General features: G+C 38.3%; 1 protein-coding gene across 5 annotated transcripts in view; it reads right to left on the bottom strand.

Moving 5' to 3' along the window:
- Nucleotides 1-16,652, bottom strand: part of LOC140372057 (RNA-binding protein with multiple splicing-like) — a 55,393-nt gene that overhangs the window by 8,795 nt on the left and 29,946 nt on the right. For 2 of the 5 annotated variants that reach the window (XM_072459325.1, XM_072459324.1), the window contains exons 5-6: nucleotides 10,610-10,760; nucleotides 5,118-5,187 (exon numbers count right to left, since the gene is read on the bottom strand). In XM_072459325.1, coding sequence (XP_072315426.1) covers nucleotides 5,118-5,187; nucleotides 10,610-10,760 — 221 coding nt within the window. Of the gene's footprint in view, nucleotides 1-5,117; nucleotides 5,188-8,217; nucleotides 8,346-10,609; nucleotides 10,761-16,652 lie in introns of all 5 variants that reach the window. The other 3 variants (XM_072459323.1, XM_072459322.1, XM_072459326.1) reach the window with 3 other exon arrangements.

Genomic DNA, 16,652 nt, shown 5'->3' with positions numbered 1-16,652 from the left:
TTGTTAACTCACTATGGGGTAATACCCACTGGGGCGGGCCCGAATGACCAAATTACTTCCTCTGAGTTTGATCGAGGAATAATTACTTCCTCCAAGCCCCTCCCTCGGCAAACACATTTCCTCGTATTCTGACAAAGAAGAAACCCCCTCACAATAAAATAGAAGACCCTTTTCTCTGCGCAAGGGCAGGTTAAGGACTAGCACTAATCAACAGCTTGATGAACACTCGCTTGCACCCGCACCCACCTCCCCCTCTCCCGCTGCTCCCTTAGGTGACACTGGGACAGGTCTGTTCCTGTCCCGAGCCGGAGGGAGGGAAGTGGTGACTGGCGCCTCGTGCACGTACAGTCAAAATGGATGCACGCCGTAGCGAGGCTTTGGTTTGATTGCGTTTGTTGGGAGGCAACGTCAGGCTAGCTTGCACATAAACCACATGGAAATTGGAATTAAACTGGGGCTAGACGGGACTAGCATAGGACCAAACCAATTCTACATCTGGGCTAAACTGGGCTGAATTTACCCTAAACATGTAAGTTTATGTGGAAAATATAACATCTGCTTTTTCCATAAATATATCAATCTTGTTTTAGTTCAGACACTAAACAAATAACAGTTCCCTAAAAAGGTGCAGTATAGCATATTTTCGATTACAGATCTGACTTGTAACCTGCTCGTCTCCATAGATACAGTCTACAACGCGCCATATTAGGGGGTGTGGTCTGGTAGGGGTGAAAACTCTGACTGTTGTAGATGTTAAAATACAACATAGCACAAGCATTGCATTTAGCCTGCATCTGCTGTTAGCATTGTTGTATATTTGTGTCCTTATGTCTGTACTTGGAACAATGTATATTCCTAAGTCATTTTTCACTCTTGTAATTGCAGAACAGCGAGTGACGGAGCAGCTCTTCTACATTATAATTAATGTGTTGCTTCCTACAAAGGTCTGTTAGAGGGCGTTCCCTGGGATGCCTCATGTATCTGTACAGATAGACAGATAGAAAGATAATGTTTAATGCCATAATGTGGAACATTCTAGTCAAATCAATAACATCTCCATGGACACAAGCAGTTAGCTGACCCTCTAAAAAGAACAAACTATAGATTGACAATTAGATTGAGGATTTAAATAATTAGAAACCTGAATAATATAGAATTATTTCAGGCCTCAGAAGACATCAACAATCATTTGTACAAGAGCTGTCAAAGTTAATGGATTAACGGATGCGATTAATCATAGAAAATGAACGCATGAATCATGAATTGGCGCTGATTAATCACACGGTCCAAACATGTGCTTTTAGATTAGGCAGCGAGACTCACCTGAGGAGGAAGGAACAGGAGCAGAGCTGGTTAAATTTCCACTTACAATCCATCAGGGCAACTACGCACTCACACAGGTTTTGTTTTTGTCGCCGGCGGCGCGTTGACAGAACCAAAGTTGGTGCCAAAGACGGTGCTGAATATTTTACCAAACTACAACAGAACACTTGTAGACGTCAGGCTAATACCAGCAGTTCACTCCTATCACCGTAAGAGCTATTAATGGAAAAAAGTACTAGGAAACAGTGTCTTTAAAAAATAAAACCCATAATTCAGTCCCAAATCTTCAGATAACTCATTCAGTGCTTTCTTCTTTCTGCTGTTATGAATAACTTATAATCCCAACTACATAATGAATCAACTAATATACATTTTGGTTGACTAAAACACCATTAACAGATTAACCGACCAAACGACTAAAGGCCAACAGCTCTTCTTATGATCAAGTAAGAGCCAGTTACTCAATGAAAAGTTGCTTAACAGTGCAGCGGACTTGTCTGCTGAATCTAAATGTGCAGCCTAAAACTAATTCCTTTATAATTTATGTGAACCGGAGTCTTCATCTAATTATTTTAATAAAGTTTTATAAAGAATCATCCCCCTAGGCCCTTTCCGGGCGCCTCAGCAGTTCACGGCGTACATGCCCCGTTTATGACCTCTACGAGCATTACATCCTCTTTTGTCCCAGCATCTTTACAATTCTCCAAAGTGCACTTCTTTGTCATAAAACAGAAATTCCAAAGCACTTTTAGATTAAAAATTGTATTTCATCCCTGCAGCGTTTGACAAAATGATAAACACAGAACAATATCTACTTTGTTCTGCCTGCCAATAACTTAATAAGACATCCCTGTTTGATACAGTGGGCAATAGATTTTGAGATCACATGACATCCACAGACAATAAATTTCAGATTGAAGATTCAGTGATGAAATCTATTCCCAAAAGGACAAATACAAAATAGCCTTTTCTATTTTTATGACTCATTTTGAAAGTGTCTTATTAAAGTACTCGTGAAGCTTTATTAGAGATATTTTATACAAGAATTGAAGGAAGTGTGATGCGTGCGCGGAAGTAGCTGACTATATCAATATTATGGAAATGTTATGTGTGGGTCTCCATGCTTTTTGGGGACATAAAATTTACTTGAATTCATTCCCTGGAAACAAATCCTGACCATAACCATATCTACAACTGTCCTAAGCTTAACCTTAACCCAATCAACCTGTTTTAACTCATGTCTGAACTTACAACATAGGGACCTGAATTTTGTCCGTCTTCACCCATATCTGAACGTTAAAATAATGTGTTTTACCTAATAATTAAGGATTTATAAAATGGGGACCTGATTTTTGTCCGTTTTAACCCATATCTGAACTTTAAAATCATGTTGTTTCCCTAATAATTAAGGATTTATAAAATGGGGACCTGATTTTTGTCTGTTTTAACCCATATCTGAACTTTAAAATCATGTTTTGTTACATAATAATTAAGTATTTACAACATGGGGACCTGTTTTTTGTCTGTTTTAACACATATCTGAACTTTCAAATCGTGTTGTTTAACTAATAATTAGGATTTTTGTGCACATAACAGAGGCCAGTCCTCATAAAGTCCCTACAATGTGATAAATCCCTTGCACTTGTACACACAACACAACATATCATGACTGAACTGGAACTAAACCTGCACTGACAACAACTAAACCAAGACTAAAACTGGTCCAGCCCAACCCTTGATTCAGTATGTCAAATATAAACAAACAATTAACGCAGGACAGCTGATAACCTTTTTGGTGAAGGATGAGTAACAGACAGAACTTCTACGTAATCTTCCTGACAAGACAATAGTGAGTGAACTATACAGGCGCATGAAGCTATGAGAGACATTCACAACAGCTGTAAAAGCTGTGTGAAAATACATTTTCCATGTACTATTAATGCAAAGTTGCCAAAAGGTGGACTTGAAATAAGGGTGCCCTGTATAACTTATGTCCCATCACAGGAAAAGGTACATACTGCGCCTTTAAGAGATTAGTTGAAGCCTAAAATAGCTAAGAATGAAAGGTAACACGTTATTATATCAACATCTGACTACATGCTAATACGAAAATAGAATATATATATTATAACACATTAATGAAGGTCAAATAAATAGTAATTAACAACAAATGACTTACAAGAATGAAATGTTTTGTAGTTAGATGTTAATGAGTAAGTGTAGCAGAAAAAAAACATTTGATTCGAAATCAAATCACTAAATAAAGAGTAATTCAATATGATTTTTATAATACACTTACCATTAACTGTTGTAATAGCAAAATACATTTCACTTAAACATATGTACTCATCATTATGGCAGTAAATATGTTGAAGAATAAGGTAAACAACACACATTTACTGCCATGATGATCAGTAAATATGTTTAAGTGAAATGTATTTTGCTATTACAACAGTTAATGGTAATAACATAAGTGTATAAAACAAGATTGCAAACGAACAAAGCAGTTACAGTCATATATATTTTGAGCGCATTATAATCTGATCCAGAAAAAACAAAATTAGGTTTTGCGCTGTTGTATAAACTCAAACGTCTAAACGACATTAGACAAGTCGGTTATAATTCCAAGTTTGACCCATTTTCATTAAAAAGGGCATTAAAAGTCTCTTATGAGTTAAAGCGCCATTGCAGACATAAGCAGCTGGTTAAGAAGAACAAGGAGCTGACTGAACCATAGCAGCAGGTGCACACAACTAAGCCTTAAGTGGCCCCTGGAGCATTCTGGGTAATGACTGCCACTGAACCAGGTCTAAAAGGGTTCGGCAGTCCTTGGTTGAACGTGCTGCATATAACCTCAATCACGGATATCAAAGCAGCTCCCATTAGCATTATATTTGCTGAGCTCTACCTTGTTACTAAAACATTGGCACTCGTTGCATATTCCGTTTGACTTCTCTTTTTTTTTGTGTGCCTTTGATGCCCGAGGATCAAACTTGGGCACTCGTCACACTGGAAGAGAGAATGGTGTTTTACATTTTAAAGCTGCCAGATTCTCACCTGTAAGACTAATTTGTTCATACGTTGAGGTCAATTTGTGATTAAAATTTCCCCATTAATGAGTCTCAGAGTGGGTAGAAAATATGTCTGTGTTCAAAAGAACACACAGGCTTACAATGAGGGCAAATGGACTGTGAAACATCAACCATCAAAATACAGTAGAAAACAATAGCTGTCTGGGAGATATTTTGCATGCAATTTAATAGCTAAACCGTAAAGCTGGCAAATTCAACTTAAGGCTCGCGGGCCAGATCAGGCCCTACAAACGATCTTCCATCTTCCAGTAAAAAAAAAAATATTTTCTCTTGTTTACTGGTTTAGTCCTTGTTTAGTCCTGGTTTAGTCCTGGTTTAGTCCTGGTTAAGTCCTGGTTATGTCCTGTTTTTTTCCTGGTTTAGTCCTGGTTTAGTTCTGGTTTAGTCCTGGTTAAGTCCTGGTTAAGTGCTGGTTAAGTCCTGTTTAGTCTGTTTAATTCTGGTTCTGTACAGGATTTTTTAGTTATATTGTTGTTATTAAAATAGATCAGTTGGGGATATTTTGTGTGACCCCAGACTGTGTCACTATGGGTGGGGCGTTATGCACCTCTATCGCCAATAAAGCACAGCTTGAAACCCCGTGGAGTGCATTGACGCCATGTGACTGTTCTGACATTTGTTTAGACGTGGGACAGACCATGTTTATGCAAAGTGCCGAGACATTTATCAGAGTATTTTATGTGTGTCATGTGTTTTACTCACACATACTTCAGCAGAACTGCCTGGACTTCCATCCCTGAGGAGTTCCGTCTGCGGGTGGGAGCCAGCGGATCTGAGCGAGCAGACACGCAGATGTTAGGAGGATGCACACGTGGAACTGCAAAACGCACACTAAAGCTTCTGTTAACAGGGCAATATGCAAGATTTGTAAGATAAGATATTAATTTATTGTCCACACATGGGGAAATTTCATAAAAATGTCCCCATGTAAGTAGTAAAGTAGAGATGTAGTAGTAGTAGTAGTAGTAAGTAAAGTAGAGATGTAGAAGAGATATAGTAGTAGTAGTAGGTAGAGATGCATCAAGACCACATTTTAGTGTTACATTTATAGACACAAGGAAATCATTCATTATCTTTCTTTCATATTGTCAAATTAAATTCTTAAAGTCTGTGACCAGCTTTATGAATTCAAGCGCTCTGAATGACAAACTTAATGTGACACAAACAGCCAAATTACAACAAACTTTACCTTAAGGTTTACTTTTTAAAGCATTGATTGATTTGAAATGACCAAATGTTGCTTCTAAAATCGTCACGGGTCATTATTTTTTTGTTCATACGATTATATTGCGACCTGAATAATCACAATTGCCGTTTAACAAAATAATCATGACATCTCGCAGGTAAATCAACTCTGGATTTCTGATAAAGTTTGTGTTTGTGAACATTTTGACGCTGCCAAAGTATTAAAAACGGTCAATTAATTTCAAAAGTACATTGCTTTTTACAGGCTAACAGAGCTGGAGCTGGACTACTGCTACAGACGATCACATTAAGGCCAACTATGAGTGAACTGTTATAAATGCACCAGCAGTGATTTAAATATATATGATGTACTCTTACAATGTGTGTCCATATGAATTTCCCCTGACGTTGACCAGCAGTTTGAAGAGCTCCCTCGAATGCCACGCTTAATGCTATTACCAGATAAAAGCCATGATTACCATAGCGGCTAATGGGAGCGCGGGGCACTACTATGGATTTTTCTTCCTTTAGATCAGACCTACATGCTCAAAAAGCCAAACACTTGCTTGTCATTGCGTGGAAAAGGTGGAGTTTGATATATATATATGCAACGTGTGCTAAAAATATCAAGAAGATGGATAAAAAAATAGGTAGGAGGTAGGATCTGAAAATTGAGCATTCAGATGTATTAATTTAGTAATTTTATAGAATCTATGAACTATCTTATACATCTCTATACAAAAAAATAAATAAACAAACTGGAAAAACCTGCATTATTATTTTTATTGTGAGCAGGCCTCCCTCTCTGACAGCATCACTCCCTCGTTTCCATGGAGATAATAGGTTAAATGCTGTACTGTGTAAGAGGCATAACACGCCATAACAGCTCCATGGAGTAGAAAAGGTACACAGTACACCTTTAACTGCATTCATATGTTAAAAGTATTGGGTAATGCAAATTTAAAACAAAACGTAGACTATTTATAATGCATTAATAAGCACTAGTTATTTGTTTATACGGACTTATACGGCATTTATTAACGATCACATGTTTTTTGGGTAATGCCGTATTAACATTTAAGGTAATGTAAGCCAAGGACAAATGATAGTAAATGCATTTAAACAAATAACAAGTGCTTATTAATTATAAATAGTTTACTAAGGAGCCTTGTTTTAAAGTGTTACCAAGTAGTGTACATTCTATAGACACAAATTAATTTCAAGTTATTAGATACGGATTTCCATAGACATACTGTGGTCACATGTGCTTTATTGCTATTAAAACCGTGCGAATTTGCTGGTTTTGCTTGCATGAACGAGCCGTGTGCACGAGCTCCACGCCTCTCCAAAAATGCTAACTTAACACTTTCGCCTCATTCGGATTCTGACATCATCCGCCGTCTTAGCTCTGGGCTCTTTGTGTTTTAATAACTCTATATGAACGATATGGAAAATAACAAAAGATGAGAGAAGAACTGTCCAAAAGTGAAGTCTCCGTGTTGAGGCTAAATAAGGAATGAGGATCAATAAAAAGCCTGAAAACCCATCGGCAGAACGAGAATGTGAAACAGTAGAAGGAGCAAAACGGGCTTCGCGAGCGGAGATCGATCCTGAACTCTGACGTGAACTCGCAGAAGAGATTAGAGCGCCTCAATAACAAGCAGCGCGGTCGGAGCTTTAATTAATGATGCTGTAATAACACCCGTTTTCACACATGATTTTGTGAAGCGCGGTGTCCGGTAATTGGCAAAAAAGACACAAAGAACGATCGTTAATTTTAGTGTTTTTGTGTTAAGGATTTCATGCCGTAACAAAAAGCAACACAAAGGGTGCACTGTGTAACTTTTCTGGTGGTGGATCCGTCTCTATGGAAATGAATGCATGATATCACATTTGTTGCTTTGTAGATATGCAAAAGGATGACAGAATATAATATAGTCTATGATAAAAAACAACAACTTAAATCTGCAAAAGGATTGTTAAAAATCGATACCGAGATACTAATTGATACTAAAACTGGTATCAAAACGAGATACTTCGAACACGTATCAATAAAGACATTTTTTTATAAAACAAACATATTATAGTTTTAAGAATGGTCTTTATCTATATCAGAGCTGGTATAAGATAACATGATACTTTTAAAGAAACGACAATTGTTTTTCGACTAAAATCACAGACTTTTTTCTAAAAAGTTTTGTTTTTATCACTGACACTAAAATCAATGTTGAATATCAAGTCTGAGTTTCGAAAATCAAGATTGCTGCAAGACAAAAAAATAACCTAAAAATATATAAAAAAAACAAAAACATCTCTTCAGTTTTTTGGTTAATTTCAAAGTCTATTTACAATTTGTTCAATACTTCAAGACATTTATAATCGCCCATAATATCATAACATCACCCTTGGCATAGTATTAACATGCCGTGGGGATGTGAGACGGCAGAGACACAGGTGGTGCAGGTGGTGCAGGTGGTACAGGTGGCACAGGTGGTACAGGTGGTGCAGGTGGTACAGGTGGTACAGGTGGTACAGGTGGTGCAGGTGGTGAAGGTGGGTGCAGGTGGGTGCGGGTGCTGCGGGTGGTGCGGGTGCTCTGGGCCAGTGGTGCTTTTACCTGGGCGTGGAGCGAGGAGGGGTAGGTGAAAGCAGGAGGGAGGCCCGGCGACAGCTCCGCCGGGTACAGCGGGTATGACGCCCACACGTCTGGGCTGCTGGGATAGAGAGCAGGCACTGTGAGCTCATCTGTGGAAAGAAGAAGAGGAGGAGTGCGGTGAGGTGGGGCCGGTGGATGGGCAAGGGGAGGGTGCCGGCAGAGGTGAGACACGGGTGACGATAATCTGAACTCGCTTCCTCGTGCCAACTTTTAGAGGAAGAAAAACCAGGTGATGATTTACCGGTGAAGTGCAGAGAAGGGTGACAAAGGCGAGAGGTACAACGTGAGCGCCAAAGAAGACATTACTGTATGTTCTTCCCTAGTATTTAGTTACTAATTATCCAGAGGTGACAGGTATATTGAAAAATGTGTTGTATCGCATTGCTGTTCTGGAGACATGCAGCATTTAAATATAAAGTATATTGTCTATAATTAAGAAAATAAACCTCGAAAAAAAGTCTATAAAGTGATATTTCAGCCTTTTAGATGTAAATGTTATGGATTTACCACCACATTTAAGCACATTTCTGATGCATTGTTAAAATCTGATTATTGTGACTAAAATAATGCAAAAAAAGAAAATAAGTCTATAAGTCGCACCTTTTTTCATAGTTTTGGCCGCGGTGCGACTTATATTTATACTTATTCTCCGGAGCGACTTATATGTGATATTATTTGTCATTTTCACACTTGCAACCGCATTTCATACTCCAGTGCAGCTTATATATGTTTTTTCTTCTCTAATATGCATTTTTTGACTGGTGCGACTTATAGTCCGGAAAATATGGTATATGAGATATTCATTTTTGTCAATATTGCTGACCCTCATTCATTTAGTTCACTGAGAACATCAACATCGATCTAAAGCTGCTTGATACTTCCTGTTCGAAGCTGCTTCTGCTGCTGGCCCCGCCTCTTCATAGTGGCATTTCACCGAAGCACATTTTGCGCTCATAAGTGCAGATATTCTGAGCACTCACACGCAAAATACACGATTACTCAAACATGCACGAATCAAAGAAAACACAAACCAGAGTATGCGAATGTGGGAAAACCATTGTAACATGGTCCAAAGCTCATGAACGCAGACTTTGCATAATGACGCTCAAAAATCAGATAACTGCCAATTTTGACAAACATTTCCCTGGCGTCTCCTGGTAACGACTTATCGACGCGTGATCAGAAAAATGCCCGATTTGAACGCGCCTTATCAGGAAATGACAGCAATTTCTCTCCTTCACATTACGTCATGCTTTCATTAATGGTTTCCTTCCCTGCGCCCAGGGTAACGCACACACTCTGCCAATGAGAAAACACACACACAGAGCGCTTTCGTCATTACACTGGAATGTACAACCACAGCTGGCCTATGTTCAACCATCGATAGCTGATTCTTGCTAAACGCCTAACCACTTGCAAAATGTTTAACTTAATGGGGGAAAGGTACAAGGCAGCATTAGCAAATTCCACTAGACTAAATATAAATGATTAATCAAATTACATAAACCAGGTCGTCTCCTTGAAGATGTAATGTCCCTTTTGTCGAGAATATTCCACAGCACGGCATTACACGTATGTTGTTATTATAGAGACAAACCGGTGACGCCGCTCCGCAAAGTTACAGGTCGGATCTGTGGAAAAGCAAGTCCGCTCACACCATAAATAATCGCCAGAATCGTTCTAAGCATTTCTGCCGTCAAACTACAAGCTGGGTTTCGTAATGGTAATTCCTTCTGCTGCCAGTAGATGGAGTGCCAACACCCATCCCGACGACAACCCGACTGATTGAATAAGTGATGTGTGCTTTTCAATACATACATTATTTTAAGCTCTAAACATGAAATGTCAAAGCGAAAGGTACTCAAGAGCATGTTTGAAGGCTGATAAAAGTACAAATAATGCATAATACGTGTTCTTTAAGAAAGTCTTGTTGTTGTGGATATGAATTGGAACGACCCAAGAAACAATAACAACAAATTTGGACAACTCCAGCCGAAAGCCCTTTGTCGCCAAACCAGAAGCTATGTCCATCATTGTCATGTGCAGATAAAATGGCATTTACGACACATAAAGATGATTCAGCCAAGTTCCAATACGGTTAACAAGCAATAACCCAGCGTCTGTGAGTTACTATTAATACAACTCCTCTGAAAGAATAACGGTTCTCTGATGAGCAACCATTTTTCTTTTCTTTTTTATAGGCCCTGTCTTCAGATTCATTTCAAGTCACAGCTGGAAGACAAAAATAAACAGCCGGTCCAAAAAGTAAAACCAGAAAACCTGGCGGCTTAAAAGGCAGCAGCCGTTTCAGGAAGATCTCGCGGACAGACGGCTCGCTGAAGGTTGTACTCACATGGATCTCTACTGATGAACTGTGGCCCGGGGCTCTGCTGGGACGGAGGCGGGTTCGGAGTGCCAACCAGCTTGTTCTTGGCCATTTTGGTGTTGGCCTTGGCAAACTCCAACCGCAGAGTTTGAGGGATTTCTGGATCAAACCGGACGCCCTGCGATCAAAGGCGAAAAGGAGCACAAGTGGTCAGAGGGAAAAATGGCTTCCTCCGAGGGCTTTCAGCATAGTTTTATAGAGCTGATCAAAGCAGGAGGAACAGGCTGTGCAAAACCGCAGGAATTACTATAAAATCATCACCGTTTGCGTGTATTAAATTTACTTTCAAAGCATTTCCAAGTACAACATGACATTTTACGACGCGAGTTATTGACTGCAGACAAATTTCGCTAAATAAACTATTCATCGCTTTGTGTTATTAATCTTGTGCTACTACTTAGACGGGCTGGTTTCTTGGAGGATTGCTAAAAGAAGACCCTTGAGAATGACTGTAAGAGAGATTAGGGTTCACCACATGACCACTCTTAATAAGGTTAAAGATTAGTTTGGCAAACGCTTTGCTTTGGAAACAGTAACCTCATAAAGACATTGTTTTTTTTCCCTCTTCGCCGCTAAACTAATGACGCTGTGTATAATGACAGACCTCACAGGTTGTTTGAAGGCGGAGTATAGCTACACGCCGATTCGCTCTGCAATGTCCATTTTACCCACATGCTGATAAAATGCGTGGCTTCTGGCAACAATTTTGACTCAGAGAGAATTTCCTGGGAACAAACCCTTTTTGCCACCTCATCTTTATGACTCAGAAAATACCAGGAAGTAGGTGGGATCTTGCCAGTCTTTTACAATGTGTCGTTTGCTGTAATCGGATTAAGTAGTTATTCTGGTTGGGACGTTCGTGAAGACAGACGACGCTCGCAAATGAAAATCATGACAGACCTGGCACGTCGTAGCGGTATGGCCTCTGCGCAGTGGGCCAGAAGGGGTTTGTCTACCATACCCACTGAACTCTGTAACTGTAATCTAATATCAAACATCAAATCCCGTGTTTGGCAGAAGCTTAAGTGAGAACCAGTGTTCAGGACCGAGCCATAAATACTGCAGAGGTGCCGGGATGATTCCTGACATGCCGGGATTCAGATTAAGCACGGCAAAGTCATTCTTTATCTATGTTTACAATGATATATCTGATTTAATAATACATTTAATGGTGATTGAGGTTTGGAAAATAAAACCAGGCATTATTTCTTTACAACTGTGTGCTTAAAAACATGGAAAACCAGCACTGCAAATGCAACAAAATCTCAACTTTGCTCCCTTTTTAATTGGTGTTTTTTCTTCCAAAAATATGTTTAGTATATAGTTTGTAGTAACGTAAGGTTAATTGTTTTTGGGGGTTATTTTTACCCTGCGACTACTACAGACATTTAAATAAATAGATTGTAAGTAAGTAAGTAAGTAAGTAAGTAAGTAAGTACCGGTAACAAAGTGCTTCACAAAAACACAGAATAAAATAATAAAACACAAAACTTACAGTGAGCGATACACATACAACAATATACAGTGAAATCAGTCTCTAAAGTAACTGTAATTAAAGGGCCTGACTGAATAAAAAGGTTTTGAACTGACCCTTAAAAGCTAGATTCCAGAGGCGCAACGAGGATAAAGACAACTAGTTTTAGAGTGCTTACATTTTTTTGCAGTAATGTTTATACCTTGAAGAAAGTGTTTGACATTAATAAGAACTGCTAATCATTTTAAATTTGAACAACCCACTTGACTTTAAAACGATGCATCTGGGACATAAAACTCTTGTCAATAAATAATACATGAAAATTATAGAATTATATTAAGAATTAGATGGTGGATGACACAGAATAAACCAACAGCCAAGAACTGAGCTCAAACATGATTAATCATAAGATGTAAAATAAAAATTTCCATTGCAGTTTATTTGAAAATGGACACTGGACAAATATGCCAAAATACATAATCATGCCACACATTTGATGATTCATACCTGCTGTGTTTATGTTCCATCTCTGTCTTGTTTTTTGCTTGAATTTGTTCTATTTTTTTTAAAGAATATGTAATAGTAAAACTTGTTACTAGCAAACAGATTTAGAGGATACTCTGATTTACGTTGATTTCTTGAGAAACACTTTATACATGAGTTTGATTTGTTTGGTTTCTCTTAATTCCATCAAACTGGACACACTCGGTCCCAGAGTGAACGCGGCTTTACAGTTTGGCCATGTTCTACAGTGTAAATCTTTTTGTTTCCTCAATTACTCTCGCTTGAGGAAAACTAAGACATGTAACAAACCCGAAGGCCCATACTTCACGCGGGACATAACGCAGCGTCGTCCAACCGAGCCTCGTAAGTAACGCCGCGAAAACTCATTTCAGCCGCCCCATAAACAGCCTCTAATTAACCTCCTTTGATTGTCTGTGAAACGCAGAGGGGTCAGATCAATAAAGGGGGAGAGCGTTGAAAGTTCTCTGCAGTCAAATTCTCCTGCAGGTCTTCTCGTGAAGGGAGAGGGGAATTAACTGGGATATAAGGGGCTCAGTGCGCTCACGGCCTCTGCCATTCTGAGGCCTAATAAGAACATGTTCATAATGAGGCTCAGTTTGAACACCTTTCAGAGCCATCAGATCTGCCCCTTGATTCATCTAATCCTTTTAACTTCTGATTTTAATGATGCGGAGAATGGCGTCAATTTCTGTGTAGGACTTGCCGAATTCGCTTAATGTGTCGGCGAGTCTTTATTTGTTAGTTGCTGCGACAAAGTAACGATGTGCAATTCACTGATTTCTTACTGAATCGAGATCGGTAAATCAGCTTGGGTCGTTCGAAGCCTCTGACGGTGAAATCATGTGGTTTGGAGCAGAATTCAGACTTTGGAGAAATAAGCTTGACAATTCCTTTGTTCAAAATTGCACTGATTACTTATTTCTGTTCATGAAAGAGTATTTTTTTATTCCAGTGATAATATTTGCGGTTGTACAAGTTGAATATTATTTACACTTGAAACTAAAGTGCAGTAATTTACAAAAACAAAAGCTTCACATTGACAAAACCAAGATTAAATCGAGACTATTTTAGAACTTTTTTTAAATTTAGCACACTGTACTTTTCTGTTCAATGGAGAACCTTGTGTTAATGCAATATTGTGACCTTGATGAGTCAATATTGGGCCCTAATCGAAAGTCATTTCTATCAATGAGAGAGTAAAATTATTGTTAATATGTTGGCCATATCGCCAAGCTCTACAACAAAGTCAGAATTTACATCTTCAGTGTGGATTTCAAACATCGTCTGAATCCTGAAATAGATTATTGACTATTTAATACGAGAGTGCTTTGTGTCTCAATAGGAGATGATGCTTTTGCCCTTCTACTATGAGATTCCTGGTTAGATCCTAGACTTGGGGGTAAAATCCTTGTCACTGTGAGAAAGAGCAAATTCAAAGTTTCTCAAGCGTATGACGGTGCTTATCTTGAAATATTAGTTGTAGTAGATAGCATTTACCCCTGAACTAAATTGTACCTAATCCAACCTAATCTTTACCATTACTTTAAGCTCCATAATACACAGAATCTGCACTTTCTGGGTATTATAGTTGAGCTTTTCCTGCCTTTCCTCTACTCTGATATGCAGATAGGTGTTTGAAAACTCTGCCTTATCTCCATATGACTCGGGGGATCCAGCTTCCCCCCCAAAAACAAGCTCAATTCTCATTCCCACCGAGTCGTTTTCAGCAAACAGTCTCACTATTGTTGGCACATAATCAGATGATAATTTCTATCCTTCTCTCAACTCGCTTTGATTCGCCTTTGAAGCGCACGAACGCGACACATCTGAGAAGTTGACCGACTCCTCTCGAAGTTGTCGTACTTTGGAGTTGTGATAAAACGGTGTCTTCTTTAGTGACAGTGACATGAGTTAAAAGAACTCTGGCTGGTGTATCTAGGCGTTAAACAAAAGACGGCAAATATAGCAGTGTGTGAAAATAGAAGAATAAAGCCAGATGAGGACTGCTGCTGTTTTGACTCATCAAGGCAACGCTACAATAAGTGAGATTAAAACAAAAACCCTAGATCAATATCTGCAATTTCTACGTGGAGGAAGAACTAATTTTCCTGTGTTGAAAGTCAGTGACCTTGCAGGATGTATGGGGGAGTGCTGAGGGAAAGTATTTTGTTTTACGACACAAAGTACTTCACAGACACAGCTTTGGACAGCTTTTTAAAGGAAGTAAAAATCACACTACACAACCATAACTTCTTCAAAAACTTAATTTGTTATAAAATAAATGACTTCATAGCATCAAGTTGGTGTGATCCCTCATTCGTCCAGGATTGTTCCTTTGTAGAAAATAATCTGTTGTATCGTCTGGTCCAAGAATCATTCTCAATCTGCGAATCGAGTCTGGGAACTCAGATATTTATCCTACTCTGAGTAGGACCTGCCCACCGGCCACAGAGTACCTGATTAGCAGCGGAATGCCCCGGGCGTCTGCCGCCCCAGGGTTTCAAAACACTATTATATACAACCGGAAGGTTGAATCTTAAACCTCCATTTCGGTCTGAAGTAGTTTTTATCAACAAAGAGAATCCTTACTTTCTCTTAAAAAAGAGAAAGTACTCAGTGAGGAGGGAGCCAAAGTCAGAGTAGCATATAAAACCAGAGTTCCCAGACTCAAGTTGCAGATTGAGAATAACTCTTGGATGAGAGTCAAAACGTTTTGTTTTTCTAATAAATCCAGATGATACAACTGAATTACTTCATAGCCTAAAACCTAACCATAACCTGCTATTTATTTTAATTTAATTTACATTTTTCAATGAAGATAATTATAATGTAAGTTCAACCAGCTCCGTCTCATTTTAACTCAAAGTTAAAATGCTTATTGTTTCAAACGTGCAGGGCAGGTTATTCAATTGAGTAAGTAATTACCATAAACACAATTTCAGTTTAAATTTGACCTTTGTTAGAGCTGGAATTGTTGACTTCTCAGAGTTCATTTGCAAAAACTGATACATGTAATTTCAAAGAAATGAAAGGAAGGTTTACAATTAACCCTTTGTCTAGAAGTGTTTTCAAAAGTCAAATCTATTTCAGTGCAATAAAAATATTTTTCCATTCCTTCTTGAAAAAATCCCCTCAACTAAAATATTATTAATCATATGTGTAAAAGATGCCATAAAACAACCTAAACATTGGTGGAACAAGTCTCAAAACGAGATATCTGTTTTTGCAATTAAACGCTTCTTATACCTAAGTGGAAGATTATGCATTGTTTTTTTCCCTCCTTGTTTCCACAAAAGTAAACTAATAATTGATTGTGTTAACTTTTTTGACAGTCGTTAAAATCGCTAAAGATACCTTAACCCTTACCCTAACCCTAACCCTAACCTAACCCTAACCTAACCCTAACCCTAACCCTAACCCTAACCTAACCCTAACCCTAACCCTAACCCTAACCTAACCCTAACCCTAACCCAGATTAAGAAATAAAAATATACTTATTCAAGCTTATTATTGTTTTAATTTAATTGTTTTTGTATTAATCACGAGAAATTATCAACGTCTTCATCCTAAATACATGTCGTGTAAAGTATTTCAAGTAAATCTTTGTCATATTTTAACTGTCAGCAACTTTAATAATCACAGTAATATTATTTTTATTGCAATTATTTTTGTAACAAATACTGGTACAGCCAGATACTAGTACTACAAATACTATCACTACTACTACTTTTAAAGATTACAAATGCTACTACTACCACTACAAATCCTGCAACAAATACAACTACTATAATGTGTTTTTGTTTTTTTAAATCAAGATCATGTTTGTCTTTTAACTAAAGAACTTATAATAAAACCATGTATTTTTATATAAATGTCTTTATAAACTGTAATTCTGTGTCTTTATCAAACCATCAGCAACTCCAACAATTATCACAATATTATTTATAATTGCTGTAATTCTGACCAAGATAATTATGACGCATGACTCATTCCATGCTTACTATGTACTTG

This window comes from Eucyclogobius newberryi, unplaced genomic scaffold (genome assembly GCF_026437365.1).
Source record: "Eucyclogobius newberryi isolate DKJ021-1_F unplaced genomic scaffold, fEucNew1.0.hap1 SCAF_22, whole genome shotgun sequence".
Classification (NCBI taxonomy): Eukaryota; Metazoa; Chordata; class Actinopteri; order Gobiiformes; family Gobiidae; genus Eucyclogobius; species Eucyclogobius newberryi.
The sequence above is the reverse complement of the archived record's forward strand: the minus strand, read 5'-3'. Positions and strand labels throughout refer to the sequence as shown.